Source organism: Muscardinus avellanarius (genome assembly GCF_963383645.1).
Source record: "Muscardinus avellanarius genome assembly, chromosome: 15".
Taxonomy (NCBI): Eukaryota; Metazoa; Chordata; class Mammalia; order Rodentia; family Gliridae; genus Muscardinus; species Muscardinus avellanarius.
The window spans coordinates 63,950,761-63,972,985 of record NC_137801.1 but is presented as its reverse complement, the minus strand read 5'-3'; the positions used below and the strand labels follow the sequence as shown (position 1 = coordinate 63,972,985).

The 22,225-nt window shown below is 42.5% G+C and overlaps 1 protein-coding gene across 2 annotated transcripts in view; it reads right to left on the bottom strand.

The window, feature by feature from the left end:
* The window catches only part of ANTXR1 (ANTXR cell adhesion molecule 1), a gene marked incomplete at both ends in the record, with an annotated part of 238,604 nt that overhangs the window by 152,834 nt on the left and 63,545 nt on the right, over nucleotides 1-22,225 (bottom strand). For both annotated transcript variants that reach the window (XM_080711616.1, XM_080711617.1), the window contains one exon: nucleotides 7,329-7,389. In XM_080711616.1, coding sequence (XP_080567742.1) covers nucleotides 7,329-7,389 — 61 coding nt within the window. The remainder of the gene's footprint in view (nucleotides 1-7,328; nucleotides 7,390-22,225) is intronic.

Genomic DNA, 22,225 nt, shown 5'->3' with positions numbered 1-22,225 from the left:
ATTTTCTAGAATTTTATATGAGTGGAATAATATAATGAGTAATTTTTGTCTGGCTTTTTTTTTACTCAGTATAAGTATTTTAAGACTTATTCATGATTATTTTGAGGTTTACACACAGTTTATGCCAAGTATCCTTCCATTTTATAGATGGTTCACAATTTGTGTATCCATTCACCTGTTTCCTAGCATTTGGCTTATTTGCAGTTCTTGGCTATTAAGATAGAGCTTTTATGAACATTTGTGTATAAGCCTTTGGCTATAGATTTCCTTTTCTCTTGGGCAAATAACTACCTAGGTGTGGAACGGCTGGGTCTTATATTAACCTGCCAAAATATTTTCCAAAGTGGACGTGCCATTTTCATTCCCACCAACACCAACAGTGTATGAAAGTGCTTCTGCCAAAGAGAAATATCTTTAAATGAAAGGCAAGACCCAGCAGAGCCTGAAACTGTCCATTCAGGAGAGGTCCCTAGTGGCCAGGCATGAGCACTTTGACAAATGGTAAGTAAAAGAAATGGCATCACTATTTGATGTTGCCTGGATGTGTCTATTTTAAGCGTCTAATTTTTAAACGGTAAATACAAAGCCTAAAACAATTATCCCTTTGTGCCAGTTCACTCAGCTTTATCAGAAACAGTCGGGAACACAGTAGGGGTGATACAACTGCCTCTGTGATGACAATGTGAGGAGCTAATTAAAACTTCTGTTCCTAGAAGTTCTTGTAAGAACTTCAAATGTAGGACAGTTGGCAGGTTGCACACTTGATTCCAATTAGTTCCCTCCTGGAGGACTTGCTTACGTAGCAATATTGTGTACTGTGCAAGTGGGAGGCCAACTCATGGGACTAGAGTAAAACTATGTTTGGGCACCAGGATGCCTCCTTGAAAGGAGCTAAAGTAGGTGGGATCATCTAAATAACTGACCTTGCCTCACGGCAGGCTCCGATCACAGCCTCACTGGCCAGTGCTGGAGCTAGCGAGGCCGGGATCAGAGTCTGCTGGGTGGCCAGGCCAGTGCCAAGGCCGTCAAGAGTGGGATCGGAACTTGCAATACGGCATACACAGAGAAATATCACAGAAAATAAAAAACAGATGCTTTCCGTGATATGCAAAAACTAGGAAGAAATAGGTAATAGGAGGAGATCTAGTTGAAGAAAGGGCCCTATGGAGGAGCAATTAAGGTGACCAATCAGAGGGGATGGGATGGGGGAGGATGGAATCTCTTTAAAACTCATGATGTATGTAAACAAATGTATCAAAGTTAATCACCAATCAAGCATGGAATCGAGGAAGGGGGAGGGAATGGGATGGGGATTGGATAAAGGCTAATTGGATGATGTGTGCTTGTATATCCTCTCAAGTCTTTGCTCCATTGTGATGTATGACTGCAATGCACATATATATATGTATATGAATTAAACTACATTTAATTAACAGAATGTAATTTTCCTAATTACACAGTGGTAATCTGCAAGTATATTTAATAGAAAATTATCACAAGAGTCTATATTGGAAAAGAAGCAGAATTATTAAACACAGATAATGTTAAAGTTGCTATCAAGGCTCCCACACACAACAGGTGGCTTCTTACATGCTTTTGAACTGGGACTTCGAATTGGTGACATAAGCTGAATGCTAAATAGTAATCATACACTTGGCCTGGCTGATAGCAGGGAGTACTGGGGAATATGATGAACTCAAAAGAGAATACCCTTCTTTTGAAGAGAAATACTTCAGTCCTTAATCATCGTATCTTGCAATAAATACAGTCTCTATGTTATACAATCTTTGTTTTTCAAGATAAAATGAAAATATGAGTTCTTTAGGTAAAATTGGATTTTAAAGATGTTAGCAATAAATTTAATTTAGAAAAATGCAGTGTGGATCAAAAATAATGCATGAAGCTGGGCCTGGTGACCCACATTTGTAATCCCAGTGCTTGGGAGGCTGAGAAAGGAGGATCACACAGGTTCGAAGCCAGCCTCAGCTACTTAGTGAGGCTCTCAGAAACTTAGTGAGACCTTGTTTCCAAATAAAGTACAAAATAATAGGTCTGGGAGTATAGCCTGGAGGTAGAAAAACCCCTGGGTTCCACCCCCGAGTACCACACACACAAAAAAATGTGTGAGCATATGAGAGAGGGTCTGGAGGGTGTCAGTGTACATCTCTAAGAGAGGAGACTTTCTGGGAAGGCTCCTTCTCCCCAGAGAGATAACTGATGACATTGACTAGAATTTTTTTTTTTGGACCAGAGCAGATTCAATATTATTCACACCATCTTTCTCCAGTAAAACTTCCTGTTAAAAAATGAAAAATAGTTCCAGGAGTACTTATTTCTTGAGTCATTAAAAAATAGTCAGCCATAAATACCTTAACCAAAACAGAAGGAAGTCTTTAGAAACTTCAAGTTGTAAGAGAGCCCCAAAGGAGGTTTTCTCCAGAGAGCATCTGCTTCTAGATGACCAGTCTGCCACTGCTCACAGAATTCTAGTGAGGGACCTCGGGCCATCCAGACCATGATCAGAGAGCATTAGCTGTGTAAGTTGCCTGTGTTAAGACCAAATATGCCTCCCTGACATCCTTCCAACATCGTTCCATGGTGGTTTCCTGAAGCCTATACATAATAAGCCTCATGCTTACTTCTGTATGGGAAGCCTCCAAACATCTGAAAGCGCCCTTTGGATATCTCAACTCTTTCTCCAATCTCCAGTTATTCCAATCTTTCCCAGTTCCACCAGCAGCTCATGACTGCTCCCAGTGGTCACAAGCAGACCTCTGCTCTACTGTTAAATGCACGACTTTGTAATTTATTTGAACATGTGACTATCCCCCAGAGCAGATTGTGAATTTTATAGCAGGAGTGTGGGGTGGTTGGGAGCAAGCCCTCTGGATTTTTGTGCTCCTAGGTTTTTCTGTTGCCGGGTACACAGAAGATACTCACTAAGAATTGATGGAAAGAAAGAAGGAGGAAAGAAAAGGAAAGGTGAAAGAAGAAAATAAGAGAAAAAAAAAACAAGGAAGAAAATGGAAGGAAGGAGGGAAGGGAAGGAAGAAAGAAAGAGCCCGAGAATGAATTATTAAATATGGTTTCCAGATCCATCACCTGTTCTCCCATGGACCTGTCTTTGTCACTGTGATTCCTAAAATGTAGTACTTGAAACCATGGTCTAAACACCAGAGTAGAACTATTCCCGCTCTTGACTTGAGCCTAGATGGCTACCGATGCACCCCAAGATTTCATCAGCTTTTTTAGGCAAAGGCATTCTTGTTGGCTACCAGAGGGCTATGACTGTCTTTGTTTTTTCTTTTCCCTTGCATAACTATTACTAAGACAGATTGTCCTCAAATAGCTTGTATGAGAAACCAGCTATTTCAGCCCAAGTTCAACACTTCTCTATCTGTTCCATTAAATCTCACCCTATTTGCAGTCCATCGTATAGAGCCCTGTGTTGTACTGGTTTTGTTCTCCCCTCAGTGCATAATCTTGCCGCCTCTCTCAGCTCAGCTTGCTCTCAGAACCACTGCATGCATGGAGCTGGGGTGAGAGCCAGGTGAGGTCATTGTCTTGGGGGGAATGCAATCGTCAGCAGAGAATCATTTGAGTCTGGGTGGAACTCCCTAGCTGGGGTTTCTTTGGGGGCCAAGGGAGGGAAGTAATTCAGAAAATGAGGGGAGGGGGCTCAAAGGCAAGGTTTTTGATGAAAGAAAATTCTTTCCTCTTCATAGATCTGTCTAGGGCTTGGTCTGACCAATATACTTTAGAAATGGGCATAGATGTTTCCTTTCTTACTTTCTCCCTCAACACATGTTGAGCTAATTATTCTTCAGATACTCTGAACTCTATCAATGTCCACCCCAATTTCCTTTCAGTGGAGAAGCATGCACACATGTCTTTCTCATCCAGATATGACATTATTCGCATCATGATTTAACACTAACCTTTAATCCTCATTAACATGGTGTTGAAGACAATAATGCCATCTTGTTTTTACAACAGTTTATGCTTTTCAAAGCCCTGTCACTTAAATCTCTAGTAAGCCCTAGATACTCCAAGGAGCCTAATGAAAATCACAGAGGGGTCCTGCCTAGCTCCAGCCTACAGACACCCAGAGCCACAGACAAAGAAACTGGCCCCAGAGCTTCACGAAAGCCATGCTTACTACAGACCACGGCCAACAACAAGAAATCTATGGGAATACTTCTGATGTAAGGCTATCTTTTGGAAGTTTCATTTTCTTCTTAGTAATATAATTCTGTAATCAGAATGTTTTAATCCTTCTGATTTTGATTCAAGGGAAGTAAGAGGCCGCCTTTTTCAAAACCTAGGGACTAGCTTCCATCATTGTGTCTTGTATTATATTTTCTTTATAAGAAAAAGATAAAGAAATAGTCTTGGATAGTTTCCTCTGAGACAAAAAGACTTAACTATAAATATGTTCTATTACACATATGCCAGTAATTTAAAATTTCCAAAGAAAGATCCTTTACGTTGAATTTATCAGAGATTTGCCCATTTTATTGGTTCTACCAAAGAAACATCCCTTGGAATAATTCATGGATGGAATTCAGTTAATTTGTTTAAATGTATTGATGTACTTTTGTCTTTTTTCTAATTTTTTCCTTAGCTTTTTAAAAATAAACACCTCAACTCATTTACTTTTCACTTAATAAGAAATATATTAAAAAATCTATGAATTTCAGAGGATCAGATATTCTGGGGCCTGGTATTTCTATGCTAGATTTATTAAATTTATATATGTGGCGTTTTTATTATCCTGAAGACCTTACTGGTATATGAGGGAGATTTTTGTTTACATACATATAGTATGATACAGGAGGACTTTTTCTACTGTTTAAGTGCATAAGAGGTATTTTTTTTTCTTGGTACTGGAGATTAAACCTCTGAGCTATACTTCCAGCTCTACTTTATTTGTATTTTGAAACAGGGTCTCACAAGTTGTGGAGAGCCTCACTAAGTAGCAGAGGCTGGCCACAAACCCGTTATTCTCTTTTCTCAGCCTCCCAGGTACTGGGATTGCAAGCATGTGCCTGCTGTGTTTAAACATTTTATTTTGGTTTGGGTCTATCTTTGGCTATCAGTTTATAATTGTGGTTCATTTTACTTAGAGTTCAAGTGCTAACTTCTTATTAGGTGGAATGAGGTAATGAAGATGGGATAGACAAAAGTTAGTGGCATTCTATTTTAAAGGAATGAATGACTCAAAACAATCAGCCACATTTTATTTACCACCTATTATGCCTTGGGTCTGGAATGCCCACAAAGGGCTTATGTGTTCAAAGCATGTTACCAATGCAGAAAGGCTCAGAGGTGGGGCATATATGAAAGAGATGGTGAGCTGAGCTCAGCTTTCCTTTGTTGTGCTGTGCTGCCATGATGTCTGCCTTGGAGCCACTCAACTGTGGACTATACCTCTGAAACCATGAGCCAAATAAAATTTTCCTCCTGTACGCCGTTTGTGTCATTTATTTTGGTCACAGCAATGAAAAAACAGACTAAATACCACCCAGTAAGTGCTAGAGGTACTCTGCTAGGCAGTGGAAATAATATTCAGTTTGTGTCAGGAAACCTATAGGAAGGAAGCAGATCATGCTAGTGAATTAGAAATTGTGTTCATTGAGTTTAGACTTTCTGATGCCTTATAAAGTTGCAACAGAACCAGCAGAGTTGCTAAACTGAAAGTCTGGGCTGCCTTCATGAATGAGAAAACTGCGCAATTAAAGGACTTTCTTGTTTTCTACTTGCTTTAAAATTGGGAAGCTATAAAAATGTATTATACTGACAGAAAGAATCTATTAAAATATAAGTAGCCCAACCATTTACTCTATGGGAAACCCAGAGGGGACTTACCTTGAAGGTAATGAAGTCTAATCGAAGCTGACAGGACCCTGACAGGGCTCTGACACTGCACATGTGGTCATGTGTTTTTGCGAAATTTGTAAAGTTTTCAATTTTTTTTCTTGAAAAGATTCTTTTGGATTTATCCCTGTGACAACTTCTCTCCTGCCATGTGTCTTTCCAGGTAGCAATTTATTTATTTATTTATTTAAATTTTTGTGGTACTGGGGATGGAACCCAGGGGCATTCTACCTCCAAGTGACACCCCAGTCCTATTTTCTTTTATTCTTTATTTTGAAACAGGGTCTCACCAGGCATTGTGATTGTGGTGCATGCTTGTAACTCCAGTAGGAGGAGGGAGGCTTACATAGGAGGACTGCAGGTTTGTGGCCAGCCTCAGCTACTCAGTGAGCTCTCTACAACTTAGTAAGACCCTGCTTCAAAAATAAATAATAAAAATAGGGCTGGGAGTGGAGTTGGGAAATATAATGCCCCCGTGTTCAATTCCTAGTACCACACACACACACACACACACAAAAGTCTGAGATCTTCAGTGCTTTCAGTCTTATCAGGATTGCAGGACATATTCTTTGTGGACGATTAATGGCTGGCATTTGGTATTTGGGGAGGCTTGACAATGATGCCAATAAAATTTTCAACAATGAAAGAGGTGAGTTTCAAGGGGGAGAGAGGTTATCCTTCTCCTATCCCTAGCACCCAGTCCCTGGTGTGCAGTAGGTACTTAACAATGCTTTAAAAATGAATGGAAGAATGATGGGAAAACCTGTCTGGAATTATATGAGAAGAGCCAGCATGGGCGGAATTTTATGCAGCCCACGATACTCAAGAGCAAGAGTGAGATGCTAATCTTCATCGTTCAGAAAAAATACTGTGACTCAACAGAAGGGTGCTGCTCTAAGTAGAGACTTCCGATATTAACGACAAAATTATCATGATACTCTACTAGAACAATTGAAGTTGAACACTATCATTTTGTGAGGACAGATAGACTGAAAACATTTTAATTATGCAGAAAGGCAAGCACCAACTAACTAGTTAAATATATCAGTACTTCTGAAGGATGATCTATAATACTGTAATCACTGGGTATCTGTAGGGTTACTGTGAGGATTAAGGGAGATCCCACCTCTCTCCAGAGGCGGGATAGTAGCCAGTCTTTAGCACTAGTGTGGGAATCTAGTATTTCTACAATTCCCTTGTAATTAGGTCCCATGAGAGGAAAGAATTTGGATAGACTTTTCCAAACTTTCCAAAAAACTGACACGTTGCTACTTTCTCTTTTTTCTTTCCCTAGAAACAAGTTGCGTTGGCAATTTCTACTCCTTTTTTTTCACCCACTTTCTTCCTGCCTTGTTTCCCCAACCCCTCCCCAACCAATGAAGTAAACATGTGATTTGAATTCAGACTACCATTGGTTGTATGAAATCAATTAGCACTTAATTTCAATTTACCTCCTGCACATATGGTAGATGGTTCAGCTGCCAGGATTTCGATGCAAGACTTCTTCAAAATCTAGGAAGAGGAGAATTAAAATAGTTAATGCAGCTTAATTTGTTAAAAGAGAGAATTAAGGTAGCACTTTCAGCTACCGAGATAAGGAAGTTCAGGTACATTAGGTTGTAGTAGGGGATTGGAGAAAAGGTAATATCTCTGCTGTTATCAGCAGTGCCAAACACTGATGACCCATTCAGCGTATATTGATTTAGCTTATGATATGTCAGTCCTAGTTTTGGAAAGGTTTAATAGAGAACTGTAAAAATATGGCTTGCACTTGGCATGATAGAAATGACAATGTCCTGTCTTATGTGGCAGGAGCAAGGGTGTGGGCCAGACAGGAGCCATGGAGTTCATGGGGACATATTTGGGGGGCAAATACATGGGGTTAGTGCAAAAGATGGGAGCTGAGAGTGGGAAACGCAGGGAAGTGGGTTAGGGTTCAGGTGGGGGACGGCATGCGCAAAAGCGAGAAGGCAGAAATAAATAGATCCCTTTAGCTGGCATGAAAAGACCTTGGAAAGAAGAAATAGCAGAGCAGTAATAGATAAGGCTGGAGAGGTACAGCGAAGACGACAAATGCTTCCCGGTACTGCAGAGTCAGATTATTCAGCGTCCCCTTTTTGTACCAAAAGTCTGGAAAGGCGATGTGGGAGAGGACTTTGCAAGCTGCTTGCAGGGCCCCTGAGCCTTACTTAAATGGAAATGTACTCTCCTCTGTGATGAGCCTAGAGGGGCTGAGCGGAGAGTCTGAGCGAGCCCGCTGACCACACAGGAAGTTAATAAAGAAGACTTCTCCCAGAGCAGGGTGTCTGACTGGTAGAACTTAACTCTCTCCACCGGCTGTGAATCCTGCCTCCTGTCGGACAGCGATTCTAAAGTTTGAGCCAAGTATTTTAAATAAGTAGGGGATATTGGGTCAGTTTGCTAACCAATGGTGGTATCTCTTCTTGATGGTCACCTTGATATTTGAGATGGTTCAGGGGACTGAAGAAATCAATTTTTCTACTCATGAAAAGGCATTTGTTAAAGCGACTAGTGATGTCATTAAAAAGCCTATAAAAGGCAAAAGCCTGTTTTAGCCCTGGGAAACACCCGATTATTTGCATTGAGCTATTTATTTATTTATTTGTTGTGGTACTGTGGATTGAGCGGAGGGGCATTCTACCTCTGAGCTCTACTGTGGCCCTACTTTATTGTTATATTTTCAAACAGAATCTCACTAAGTTGCTGAGACTGGCGGCAAACCTACAATCCTATCTCAGCCTCCCAAGTACCGAGACAGGTGTGTGCCACCACGCCTGGCTCGACTTATTTGTTTTAGATGTGTTTCTTGTTTCAGCTTAAGCGATATATACACCGTAAGATACAACCAAACAAAGAATGCAGTAAATTAAAATAAGAGGATGGATTCAAGGAAAAACAAAAGATGATGCAACTAGTGAGAAAAGCACATAAAAAATATGCTATGAGGAGCTTATTTTCTTGCTAGGATGGACTAGGTTCCAAGCTTTCTAGTAGCAAGTGAAAAAGACAGACAGCATTTATGAGCATCTCAATCTGTGGAATAAAAACAAACCATTGTCTCAGAAGAGATAACATTTACCCATTCCAGAGAGAGAGCTGGGCGTCCTCATAGTGCAGCATTGTGAAGGGAAATAAAGAAACGAGCTTGAGAAAAACCTTTATCTCATGTGCAGATGACAAAATATTAAGAGTCCTTCCATCAAGTTCCCTCGTGACCATGTCTTTCAGGTAACTGTGTATACCCACAAGTCCCGAGAAACACCATTACTTTCTTTGGCCATTCTAAAATTCCGGCTTTCTGGCTACCTTTCCTTGGCTCTGCACAGCCTCATGGCGTGTTTGTACTTTGCCTCTCCTATTTGTTTTGAACTTCCTCCCAGTTCTGCAGTCGACCCTTCAGCTTTTGTCTTAATTCCTCAGCCTCCGGCTCCCCGGCCCCTAACACAGGTGCAGCCTCAGTTCTCGCAGGAAGCCAATGTTTAGGACTCCCTTGTTGGAGTCAGTGGTCCCACACACGTGGCATCAGTGACTCTAAGGCTACACGAAGACACCCGATTTCCTCTACTGGCTGTTCCCTCCGTCCTTTGCCTATGGTCCACCCAGTCTTTTTGGACTTGAGCCTTTAGCAGTGTTCTAGGACTGGGGCTTGCCAGGGTCTTGGTGTGCCATGACGTGTATCCCAGATGTCAGGTGCCTACTTGAATGTGAATACTTCTCCTACTCCCAGTTTTCTGCCAGTGGGCTCTTCTCGCCTCGTGGCCCACGTCAGCAGTGGTTGTCATGACCGAGGGAGCCAGCTTGGGATGTCCTCAGGCCTGAATGTCCAAACAGGCCACAGTTGAAATAACAGAATTAACTCAGAGGCAGAAACCTTAGTAAATAGTGACATTAGCTCAATATAAAGCTTTTTTTTTTCAGTGTTTTAAATGAAATTCCTCAGGCACTGAATATCTCCTAATAAATCATTTTATCGTCCACAACTAGAGATTTCAAAACAGCTCAAGAATAAAAACAGAGCCATTGGGTTTACCGGGTCCCCATTTCCAAAACACACGCATATTTTCATCCGGGTAAGTTCCTGAGCTTGAATTGATGTTTTTCAACCATCTCTAACATGTCACCAGGAATTAGTAAAAGAAATACCCATGAATCCTTGACCACTGATACACACTAACAGGGTTTGTCATAATAAACGCATGCTGCATTATTCTCTCAAAGTGTCTGCAATTAGCTGATAAATCTAAGGAGTGTATGAAGGGCCAAAAAAAGTCAGCCAAGCACTGTGATTCGATCAAGCAAAAACACAGCTTTCCCAATCTTAATTTAAAACATGTGGATGGGATGTCTTGCGGCCAAAAGAGTAAAATTTATCAGCGAGGGGGATGGGCAGGGTTTGTCTGGGATGGTGGCTCCTCTTAGTTTGGAACGTCTGGTTTCAAAAGGTAGGGAGTCGTAATAGTATTGGGCCTGGGGGTTCCCTGGGTCATGAGCATCCCAGACGGTAGGGTAATCAGTCTGTCTGAACTGGAGCATATGGCAGATGAGCATAGGGACTGCAGACTGTACAGGAGTGTGGAGGTGGAGAATCCCTCCCCTGCCTGGGCAGCAGTAGGAATTGCTAAAGGAAAATCACTGGATGGGGAGAAAGAGACTCACACAGGGCTGCGGTGATGTCAGAGGTGAGGTGAGGGTATAGTTGGCCCATGGGGAAGACAAGGCCAAGAATGCCACCTGCTTTAGGCCTGATCTCTTGTGAGGAGTTGGAGCTTGCTTCTGGCCCTGTACCTATCTGACCTATACTTCTTGATGATTCTTTGAAATTTACTGAATGCTAATTTTGGAAAGCAACTCAACACACTGAGTAATAGCTTGGACTCTGGAACCAAATTGCTGGGGTCAGCTCATGAGCAGGGTGAGTTTTAAGCAAGTCCCAGGACCTCTCCTGAGTCTCTTTCCCTCATCTGTAAAAGTGGGTTGATGATAGACCACCTGAAGCACTAGCATCGGGTTGTTGTGTTGGGAAAATTAAGTGAGATCACGCAGGACGCGCCAGTGCCCGGAACCTGTTACATCCTCAGCGAGTGGTAGCTGTGATTATCAATAACTTGGGCTCTAGGGACAGATAAAGATAGATCTGGGTGCTGAGTAGATTTATGTTAAAATCCAAGCCCTACCACATCTTGTCTATGTGGATTTGGACAGATCATTAAACCTTGGGAACTCAGTTTCCTCTTTTGTATAATGGGATAAGAAGAACGCTGACTTCAGAGGGTTGTTCAATGAAGTAAGAGACATGAATGCAGAGATGTTTCATTTGTAAAACTCAGTTGGACTTAGGTGATGAAACTCATATGGGATTAGATGGGAGGGAGCATGAGATCAAGGAAAGCCAGAAGGATTTTGTCTAGGAGGCAGAACTCGACAGATGTGATTGATCATTAGATAACCTCTGGGTCACCAGCCAGCACTTGCACTTGATGAAAACAAAGCACCATGAAATGTGCTCGGGACGACCTTGGCAGTAAAACACTTAGGAGGACATCTGACGTATCAGGGGAAACGGTAGCTGTGCGCTGTTGCTGCTGCCACGACCCCTGGGCGCCTGGGCCCCTGGGCGAGGCTGCAGCTCACACACGCTTCTGCCCCATCATTCGCTCCGGCCGCATGCTTAATCATGCTGCAGAAGCAAACGGGACCAAGGTAAATAGAATTTCCTGCCAAATTCTGGATGGATTTCAAAAGGAAAATAGATGAGAAAGCATGTTTGAAACCCATAAAGAACGAGATAAAATGCAGTGTGTTGTCACTGGTTGGGTTGCTTTTGTGAGCTTCCTTACATTATTAGGGGAGCAAGAGAGGCAGCAGATGTTGAAAAGGACTTTGCCAAGTTACAAGAGCTGTTTAATATATTGAAAGCGAAATCCATTGTGCACCAGTCCAGGTTGCATATAAGAGTTTGTTTCTTTTGGATTCGAAAAAATCTAATGTCCTTTGTCATAAAATTCTCAGTTTATGCAGAGACTTCTCAAGGGCCGTTAAAGAGCTGCAAATACTTGCACAGAGTTACTAGAAACCTCCCCTGCCCCTTTAAATTGCGTGTTCTATTTTTCTTATATAAACCAATCTTTGCTATTTCCTGTTGAAGGATTCCTGCGTGTTAATAATTGATTGTCCTCTTTTATCTGTTCACAGGATTGGGGCTTTTGCTTCACACGTTTTCAGAAAATCCTTCAGAGAAAATTCCTTAGGGTCATACTTGTTCTAAAAGGGATCATTCTGGCTTTATGATGTCTGGGGCTTGAAGTAGGCTGACCCGAGGGGGGTTAACTATCCATGTTAAAATTTTTAAAGATGTTTTTATTTTGAGACAGGATCTTGCCAGGTTGCTTAGGCTGGCCTCAAACCTGTGTTTCTCCTGTCTCGGCCTCCCAAGCACGGGGATTACAGGTGTGCGTGCCCTGCAGGTTAACGATCTATTGACCCAACTGGGATTCATGCATGTTTTTATTTATTTTATCTTTTGTAGTGCTAAGGATTGAACCCAGTGGCAAGGATAGAACCCAGCTTCTACCTCCAAGTTACACCCACAGTCCTATTTTATTTTTTATTTAGAAACAGGGTCTTGCTAAGTTACTGACAGCCTCACCAAGTTGCTGAGGCTGGCTTTGAACTTGTGATCCTCCCATCACAGCCTCCTAAGTACTGGCATTACAAATGTATGCTACCACACCTAGCTTCGTCGGTGTTTTTATGTATTTGAATAGGTTGCACAAAATAAAGACTCTTACATGCAAGAAACATATTTTTAAAGACTACTATATTTTAAACACACGCCTAAGTTTTTGCTTAGCGAGTGTACTTAGGCACGCTTAAACCAATGCTATTCTTCTCTGTTAGTTTCACACTCAATCAGTATCTGGTCTGGAGGCACTGAGGACAACAGCCTTCTAAAACTGAGGAAATTCATCCCCCGCCCCCCTCAAAACCACTTTCCTCTCATGTTTTCAGAAGGAAAGCTCAGATGGCTGCAAACTCCTAAATACAATTTATTTAGTAAGATGAGCTTGTTGACCTCCTGTATATTGGTGTAGTGAATGGCCTTCTTTGGGAGCTGATTTTATTCTAAAATTCTGATTCTGTTGTTGCTTTTACAATAGGTCTTCCCAGATTCCTAGACAGAGGAGGAGCCGTAGAGGAGAGGGAGTGAGCTAAGGACCGACTAACAGCTAACGGAATCCCCCTCCTGCCAGTATCTGTAGCCTCTTCAAGCTATGAGAATTCGTATTACTTTGGGGTTTTTAATAAGCAGAATAAAAACAATAGCTTAGGAGAAATTCCTGGCTTGAATGTCTGTAAAGCCTGAATCTAATTAATGACTGCTGAGGCAAACGATTTTTTTTTCCTAAAAAAGATTTTCTGCTCTGCTACAGCAACCACAATCGATTCTATTTATGTTTTATACCCAGCCTTGCCAATGTGAATGGAGCCCAGAATGGCATCTTTTAGAGATGCGATCTTAGAAAAGAGGGTGGGGAAAGACGGAAGGGATCTGGTAGAAACAGCCAAAAAAACTGCCTGTCTTTTGTGCAGTGTAGGTCTTCCATGGGTCACAAATACTGAAGAGTCCTCTGTGCTGCTGCATAATTAATAAATATACAAAATGTGGTGCTGGAAGTACTTCACATGGAGCAGTGGTCTCTGTCACTGCACAAATGAGTGTCTGCCCTGGGGAAGGGCCTACAGCATGGAAGAGAGCCTAGTGCCAAGCAAGAGGTTCCAGCAATGGATGCCACCGGAGTTCAAGACAGGGGGAGCTCGTGGTACAGCAGAGACCAGAGCAGGCTTCCCGAGAAAGACCTGGCGGTGTGCTGAGATTGAGACAGGATCTGGCTGGGGCAAAGGAGGAGAAGGGGGTTTCCACCCATGTCAAGCCTGATTTAAGAGAAGGATCACTGCTGTGGAACTATGCCTCCCATCTGCTAATCCTACAAAGAGAAGTAGTTCAGTAAAGCCCATTTTGGGGTTTCAGGAATGTGATGTAAATTTTAATGGGTGAGAAACCCTCAGTGGTTATAGATAGGGTCTTGGAAGAGTGGGTCAGAGGCAATCCTGGAAGACAGACTTTGATTGCCTTTTTGTTTTCTTTTGTGGTACTGGGGGTAAAACCTAGGGACATTATACCTCTAAGCTATACTCACAGTACTTTTAATTTTTTTGGTTTTGAAATAGAGTTTCACTAGGGTGCTGAGACTCTTCCTACGTTGCCGAGGCTGTCCTTAAATCTGCAATTCTCCTGTCTCAGCCTCCCAAGTACTGAGATTATAGTTGTGTGCCACCACACATGCTAGACTTCGGATTTTGTTACAGTTTTGCTATATAGCATGGACCAGATTTGGGGGATACAAATCTTCTATCTTCCCATAAATAAAAAGGGAGCAATCAGCATAGGATCCAGTTTTCATAAATAAAAATAAATTTATATATACTATGGAATAGATTTTCCAGTTTCACTGACTTTACAGATTTTTTGACAAAAAGGATGTTTATGCCTAAGCTTGCAGGAAATTCTTACAAACACGGTTCACTCAGTCCTTGTTTATTGTTGATTGAACATGCAGAAAGCTCTATGTACTGACTCACCCTTAAATTAACAGGAGGCCAAACTAGGATTAAACATTATAGGGAAATACTCCTAGGTGGAAAGGACTTGGTGCCAGAAACTGGGTTCTCCTTAGCTGTATACAAAATGGGTATGGCTGAGAAAGAGGCATCTTGGTAACTGGGTCAAGTGTCGGGATTCAAAGCTGCCAGCCCATTTCAGTGTTATCTGAGCTCAGCTTCCACGCAGGTTTCTGTTTCACTACCCACAGCTCTTAAGAAAAGGCAAACAAAGACTCTGGGGCCTCACTGGACCTTGGCTTCATACTTTCTCTTGAGGGCTGGTGCTAAATTCACCAGTTGTGGTCAGTGGAAATTCCCCCGAGGAAGCCACAGTAACAGAAGGCAAAGGGGATAGTTTCTTCCTTTACAGTTTTACCAGCTTGAAGGGCTATAATCTTCCAACCATCCAAATTTTTCTTTAAAATTTTATCACTGTATTCTGCAAAAGCAAGCTGGAATGCTGCCACGGTTCCCTGAGGAGGAGTCCCGTGCAAGTGTGGAAAGGAAAGTGCTCCTTTCAGGGTGAATGCGCCTCTGCATTCTCTGTAGATTCTTCAAGCTATGAGACTTTGGGCTTTTTAATAAACAGAATAGAAACAATAGCTTAGGGGAAATGCTGGGCCTGAATGCCTGCAGAGTCTGAGTCTAATTGTCAAATCGTCACCTTCTCATGATAATGGAACTTCATCCAGGGAAGAGTAGTGGAGGTTTTTGGAGGTGATCTCCACTATCAATAAAAGGCAAAGAGCTCCCCAGCCCACCCATGGTGTACTCTGATCAGGCCGCATGGATTCTGGTCTTTATTGCCTAGTAACAGTGTCAAGCCATTTCCTTTTCAAGGCTGTTATAGTTAGATACAGAATGTCCCCTGAGGAGCTCATGTACTAACACTCAGGTTGATAAAATGAAGTGATGAGGGTAATATCATCAGTGGATACATTTCATTGTAATGGATTTTCGATGTGGAAACCTAGTGGGATGGGGTGTGTCTAAAGAGGGTATGTCCCTGCCGTGTGGCCATAGGAACGGTGCTGGTGTCTTTTATTTTTAAAGATACCAAGCAGATAGATTTATTTATTTATTTTTATTTATTTGGTGATACTGATGGTAGAACCCAGGGCCTTTTCTACCTCCAGTCTCACTAAGTTGCTGGAGCCTCACTCAGTAGCTGAGGCTGGCTTCGAACCCGTGCGATCCTCCTGTCTCAGCCTCCCAAGCATGGGGATTACCAGCGTGCGCCACCACGCCTGGCTGCTGGTGTCTTTGAATCCTCTGGCTTGCTCGCTTGCTTCTAGACTCCGTGATGTGGGAGCAGAGCCTTGCTCTCTTGTCTCCCCACTTTTTCTTACCATACCGAGATCTGCAGACCCTGGTCTCACATGGACTGAACCCAGACTCTCCCCAAACTAAATTTTCCTTTCTTTTCTTTTTTCTTTTCTTTTCTTTTCTCTTCTTTCTTTTCTTTTCTTTTTTTCTTGTGGTACTGGGGATGGAACCCAGGGGCATTTGCCTCCAAGCTCTACCCCCAGCCCTATTTTTTATTCTTTATTTTGAAACAGGGTCTCACTAAGTTGCGGAGGACCACACAAAGTTGTTGAGGTTGGCTTTGAATCTGCGATCCTCCAGTCTTAGCCTCCCAAGTACTGGGATTTCAAGCGTGTGCTACCACACCTGGCTCTACATCTTTCTTCTTCTAAGTTGTGTGGTCAGTTGTTTTGGATTTTATCCATGAGACTGTTGACTGAGACACTGGTTTTCAATGTCTTCTGTCTTCTTTGAGTGGTGCTGTTTCTTGGCCTCCCTACATTATAGCACTTGGTGGCTATTCCCATCACTAGAGACAGACCTGGTCTAGTCTGGATCACTACTCACTGTAGCCTTGGGCAAGTTCGTAAATCTTTCTGGCCTTACAGTATGCCTTAATAGAAAGGGCAATAATGCTGACATCAAAAGGTGCTTGGGAGGATCTGATGATTATTTTGTAAAACAATTTGTTTGCACAGTGCCTGGCACTTGCTAAGAGCTCACTCAGGGGTGGGTTTTATTATTTTTACCCTGCTAAAAAAACAGAGGCAGGAGACAACATGGGCTCTGGAGTCTAGAAACTGGTTCCCATCCTGCTTCCCCCATGCAGAGCTGGGTGCTCTTGGCCAGCTTATCTGGCTTTAGTTTCTTCACCTGTGAAATGGGGTAAGAATATTTACTTCAGGGCAATTTGAGGTTTTTAAATGGAATGATACCAAGTGGGATAAAAGGGCAGTCTTTAGTCTCAAGATAAGTTTTCACCAACTGCTGATTCTTTCTGACTTTTTTCTGTCCCCCAAAGAGGAGAGATGAAAATAAGTTGAAAGCACGTTGAAAACCACTCATTCTAGAAATCTGACACACAAGCAATTCTGCCTTAGGAGAGAAAAATAGCAGGAAAACAACAACAACCCAAACAGACATCAGACCGAGGCAGCAGGGAATCAGGGGTCTTGAGGTCATTAGCGGGATGGTCATCCCTGGGTAACCAGCTCCTAGTACTCCCGTGGTGACTTTCTATTTCCTGGGACCTTCACAACCAAGTGTCACAGACAGGGCAGGAAACCCTGAGGAGAATCTGGGTTCAGATTCTCCACTCGGCCATCCTGCGCGGGCAGACATGCGGTTTAGCCAACCATCCCATTCTGGGTTTCCTTCCCTGTAACACAGGGATACGAGCTCCTTCTTCAGAGACTGGCTGGGAAGGGCCCCGCAGAAGAGCTGCTTGGGGAAGATGTTCAGGGAGGCCGTGGCTTTTCTGCTTCACACAGACAGACTGATTCTAAGAGCTTGCTTGCCGGTCACCCGAGGGACCACGGATAAGATGCCACAGCGTCTGAGTCTCCCAAGCCTGGGCGGCAAGCGAGATGGCTCCGTCGTCAGACTGGGCATCCGGCTCTCGTTTCCCACTGTTCTTAGAGTCGATTCCATGACCTTGACTTCTGCCTGCTTCTCCACTCCACTTCTCTCCCTCTTCTGTCAGTCTCCACCTTCAGCACTGTCTCTCACTCTCTTTTGCCATCTCAGGGTTGCACTCTTCTAGAACATTCTCTTCATGGTTGTACTCTTCTAGAACATTCTCTCCATGGTCTTCTGACGGGCGATGCCATTGTGTCCGTCAGGCTATCTCTTCACACAGCCTGGGTTCTCTGTCAACCACTGACTTCTACTCTCAGGAGTGCTGTTTTCTTTTATGCTATTTTCACAATTTTAATTATATAAGATTGTGTGTGTGTGTGTGTGTGTGTGTGTGTGTGTGTGTGTATCTATATTTAGTTAGTAAGTTCATAAGCTTTGTTTGTTAGTTTTGTACCAGGGATTGAACCCACACCCCCAGTCCTTTTTATTTTTTATTTTGAAATAGGGTCTTACCAAGTTTCTGGGAATCAAAGTTGCTAAAGGTAGCCTTAATCCTGTGATCCTCCTGTTTCAGCCTTCCTAAGTACCGAGATTATACTCATGTGCAACACCACACCAGGCTTTTTATTTTTTTTTTGTGTGTGTATGGTACTGGGATTGAAGCCAGGGGTGCTCTACCACCAAGGCACATTTTAATTTAATTTAATTTTATTATTATTATTTTTGCAGTACTAGGGATGGCACCCAGGGGCATTCTACCTCTGAGCTATACTCCCAGCCCTATTTTTAATTCTTTATTTGAAAACAGTGTGTCACTGAGTTGCAAAGGACCTCACTAAGTAACTGAGGCTGGCTGCAAATTGCAATCCTCCAGTCTCAGCCTCCCAAATGCTAGGACTACAAGCATGCGCTACCATGCTGGGCTTTTTATTTTATTTTGAGACAGGGTCTCACTAAGTTGTACCTTGGCCTCCCAAGTCCCTTGGATTACAGGCATGCCCCTTAGTGCCTAGTTGTTTAGTTGTTTTTAATGAGTCTCCCACTGGATTATAAATTCCACTGAGTCAGGAGCTCTACCTGATTTACTTGTACTAAATGGTCAAAACTTGCCATCTAAAAGATTTTCAATGAGCATTTGATACATGAAAAAGTATTATCCCCTCCATCTTCATTTGAGATTTGAAAATAAAATCTTTATGGGCAGAAAACTTGGTGAACAAATTATTAAATGCTACTCTGCAATCTTATTTTAGATAATTAAGCCCAGTCCTATTTTATTATGAAAAAATAACCAGCCACAAAACAATGTCCATGGGAACAAGCTGGAATAGATGCTTTAAATGAGAGAAAAAAATAAGGGCTTTTTTCTTCAGTATCCAGGAAGGGAAATAAACCTACTTCTTAAAAATAGTCAGCTTTGAGGCCATAATTATTTCTGTCTGATTTGAGAAAGATGAGCTCTGCTGTGCTAGTCCTTGTTTCTCTGTCCAAGCAAACCGATTAACTACCATAAATATGGGTTTTAGGTACAGGGAGGATCAAAACCACTAGTATAACTCCCAGATAAAAGCTCCTAAGAATGTTATCATTCAGCTAAAAGTTTGGAGACTAAAGTCCCAAATTATTTTTCTTCCCTTTCTGGAACACTGTTTCACTAAACTTTTTTTTTTTTTTTTTTTTTTTTTTTTTTGTGGTACTGGGGTTCCTGGAAGCCCTTCTACCTCCAGGCTACACTCCCAGACATATTCTTGTATTTTTATTTAGAAACAGGGTCTCTTAAGCCAGCACGGCTGTGGCTTTGAACCTGCGCGATCCTCCTGTCTCCGCCTCCCAAGCGCGGGGATTACAAGCGTGTGCCACCACGCCTGGCTGCACTAAACTTTTGAACACATTCTTGGAGTTATTTCCATTTGGTAATGGGGGTAGTTTTATAAACATCCGGGCTCACCTTGAATGTGAGTGAGTTGTTAAGGCTAAAATATTCAAGAGCAACAATGATTCATACAGATAAAAAGATTCTACTTATTTATGTAGGAACCGACTCCTGAGTGGTGCTAGGCACATGGCTGATAAGCATCAGATAAAAGAAACAGACGAGAAGATGTGTTGCTGTTTAGAATCCGGCCACCAGAGGCAGGGCTATGGTCACCCCCACCTGATTAGGCTATGGCCCCTGGTGTCTCCAATCTCCCTCCTGTGTATACAGACATCGTCAATAATTCTCTTCGTAGAGAGATCACTTGTTGTATATTAAAGATATTTCAGTTATTTTATGAAGAATGAGAAGAGAGGAAGTAAAAGGCTATAAATATAAAAACATGATACAGAGATAGAAAAGCTAATCAACTTGATTTGATTGGTACACACTGTATGCATGTATTGAAATGTCACACTGTAGCCCATAAGCATGTGCAATTATTCCTGGCTAACTAAGAAGAAAAATCAAATAAAATAATGTTTCGGTGATACCCCCACTGCCTATGGTTTAGAGTCAAAATCTTCTTAAAGCTTTTGAGAATGTGCTCCAATAAATGCCCAGGTTTATTTTCTATTACTGCTGAAACTCTCCCTCCAGGCAGGTATTATCATATTGTCCCCTGAATACATCTTGCTCTTTCCCAGCCTCTGGGAAGGCAGCTAAGATCATGCCATCTCTCCTCTGCCACCATCAACCAACCTCCCAGGGTCTCTTGGAAACCCACTATGCTCCACCCACAATAACCCACCTCTGAGCCTCTAGTGGTTCTTGGTCAGCTTCAAATCTTGCCACTAATCATATTTTGCATTGTTGGGTTGTTGGTTTTTATGGTGCTGTAGTTCTTGTTGCTTATGTAATCAACTGTGCCACAGTGACCCCAGAAATTTGAGTATAGGGACTCATAATTGGACTTGGTGCTTCTCTATCTTTTCAACAATTTCCACCTTCTGGCTAAGGGAGTTTGAGTTGGTTTTTGTTCCTTGTCAATAAGCACATCGTGAATAAGATAGCTGTCACTTGTATACATTAAAATAGAAATTCTCAACCTGAAGCGGGATTGTTTTTCACAATTCTGAAAACTTATGGTCACATACAACATTCTAAAAGTATAACTGGTACACTAATTTTTTTTGGTGTGTGTGTGTGTGTGTGTGTGTGTGTGTGTGTGTGTGTGTATGGTACTGGGGATTGAACCCAGGGGCTTTATACCTCCAAGCTACATTCCCCACCCAATTTTTTATTCTTTATTTTGAAACAGAGTCTCACTAAGTTGTGGAGGATCTCACTAAGTAGCTGAGGCTGGCTATAAACCTGCGATCCTCCTGTCTCAGCCTCCCACGTATTGGGATTATAGGTGTGTGCCACCATGCCTAGCCACTTTTTTTTAAATGGAGATTTAAAATATATAAGTTCCTTGGATCCCCCTCCAACTGACTGCAATAGAATCTCCTGAGAATTGGTATTATAAGCATAATTCCCAAGTGAGTTTTAACATTCAAGAAGACTTAGAGGATCAGAGAAAGCTAAAATTGATGAGAAGTGGGAGAGGAAATAATCCATGTGCCTTGAGTACTTATATGAACCTGGAGAAATATTAGGTTATGCTCACCAAGAACCCTGTAATCCTCAAACAATCCTATAAGTCTTCTCATCACTTTTTTTTTTTTTTTTTTTTTTTGGTGGTACTGGGGATGGAACCCTTCTACATCCAGGCTACACTCCCAGACTTATTTTATATTGTATTTGGAAACAGGGTCTCTTAAGCCAGCGCTGCTGGCTTTGAACCTGCGTGATCCTCCTGTCTCCACCTCCCAAGCATGGGCATTACAAGTGTGCACCACTGCGCCCGGCATCATCACCCCTTTTTTAAAATAAGGGAATAAGTGTTCAGTGATGTACAAGTGGCAAGTGCTCGGGTCAGCATTTAAATGCTGCGCTAACCAGCTTCTACATTCTTTTTTCTTGGTCTGCTCTTCACTCTGCTTAAACTTCTGGAAAACTTCTGGAAACCCCTGGAGGAAGAGGCTACATGACAGCAGAGCCATGCTGGAGGCGCCCTAGGTGGGTCTGGGGGAGCTACCAGATTCCAAGTCTCTGTCTAGTAAGCCTCAGATCCAGATCCCCATCAAGACATCTGAAGAGGACAGGGATCCTCTAAGCTCTGAATTGGCATCTTAGCTCCAAAGTCTGGAGCCCAGTGAGCTTTCCCTGATGCCCGACGGGTCATAACACCTAAAGGTGGATGTTCTAGCACCTCTGGGCATCTTACTGGTACAGCATACACACTGGTCTGCTAGCAGAGGCTTTAAAGACCAGCATAATCCTGTATTCCAGCCAGACCAAGGGCCTGGTCTGCACAGGGAAGGTGAAGAAGATATCCCTGAAACCAGCACCCAGCACCTTCCAGGAAACCAGCTACACACAATCGTGTGTGTGTGTGTGTGTGTGTGTGTGTGTGTGTGAAGAAGGCTGGTGACTATGCAAACCTGGAGGATACTGAAGCCCCATATACAGTGGTTTTCAACTTTGGCTGGCCATTAGAATCACCTGGAGAGACTTAAAAAAAAAAAAAAAAAACTCCTGAAGTCCAGCCTGTATCTCCTTCAGACCAGGAACACAGGCATCTGTGATTTTCAAAGCTGTCCAGATGATTTCAGTAGAAACCTGCTCTAACCCGCTCATGGCCCAGTGACACAGCTTCGGCCTGCCAATGCTTTGAAAGTAGCTTGCGTTCAGTCATGGCTGGGAAAGCTGAGGTCAGTCAAGTGTAAACCATCAGCCAGAGTGTGTCCAGTGCAAGAACCC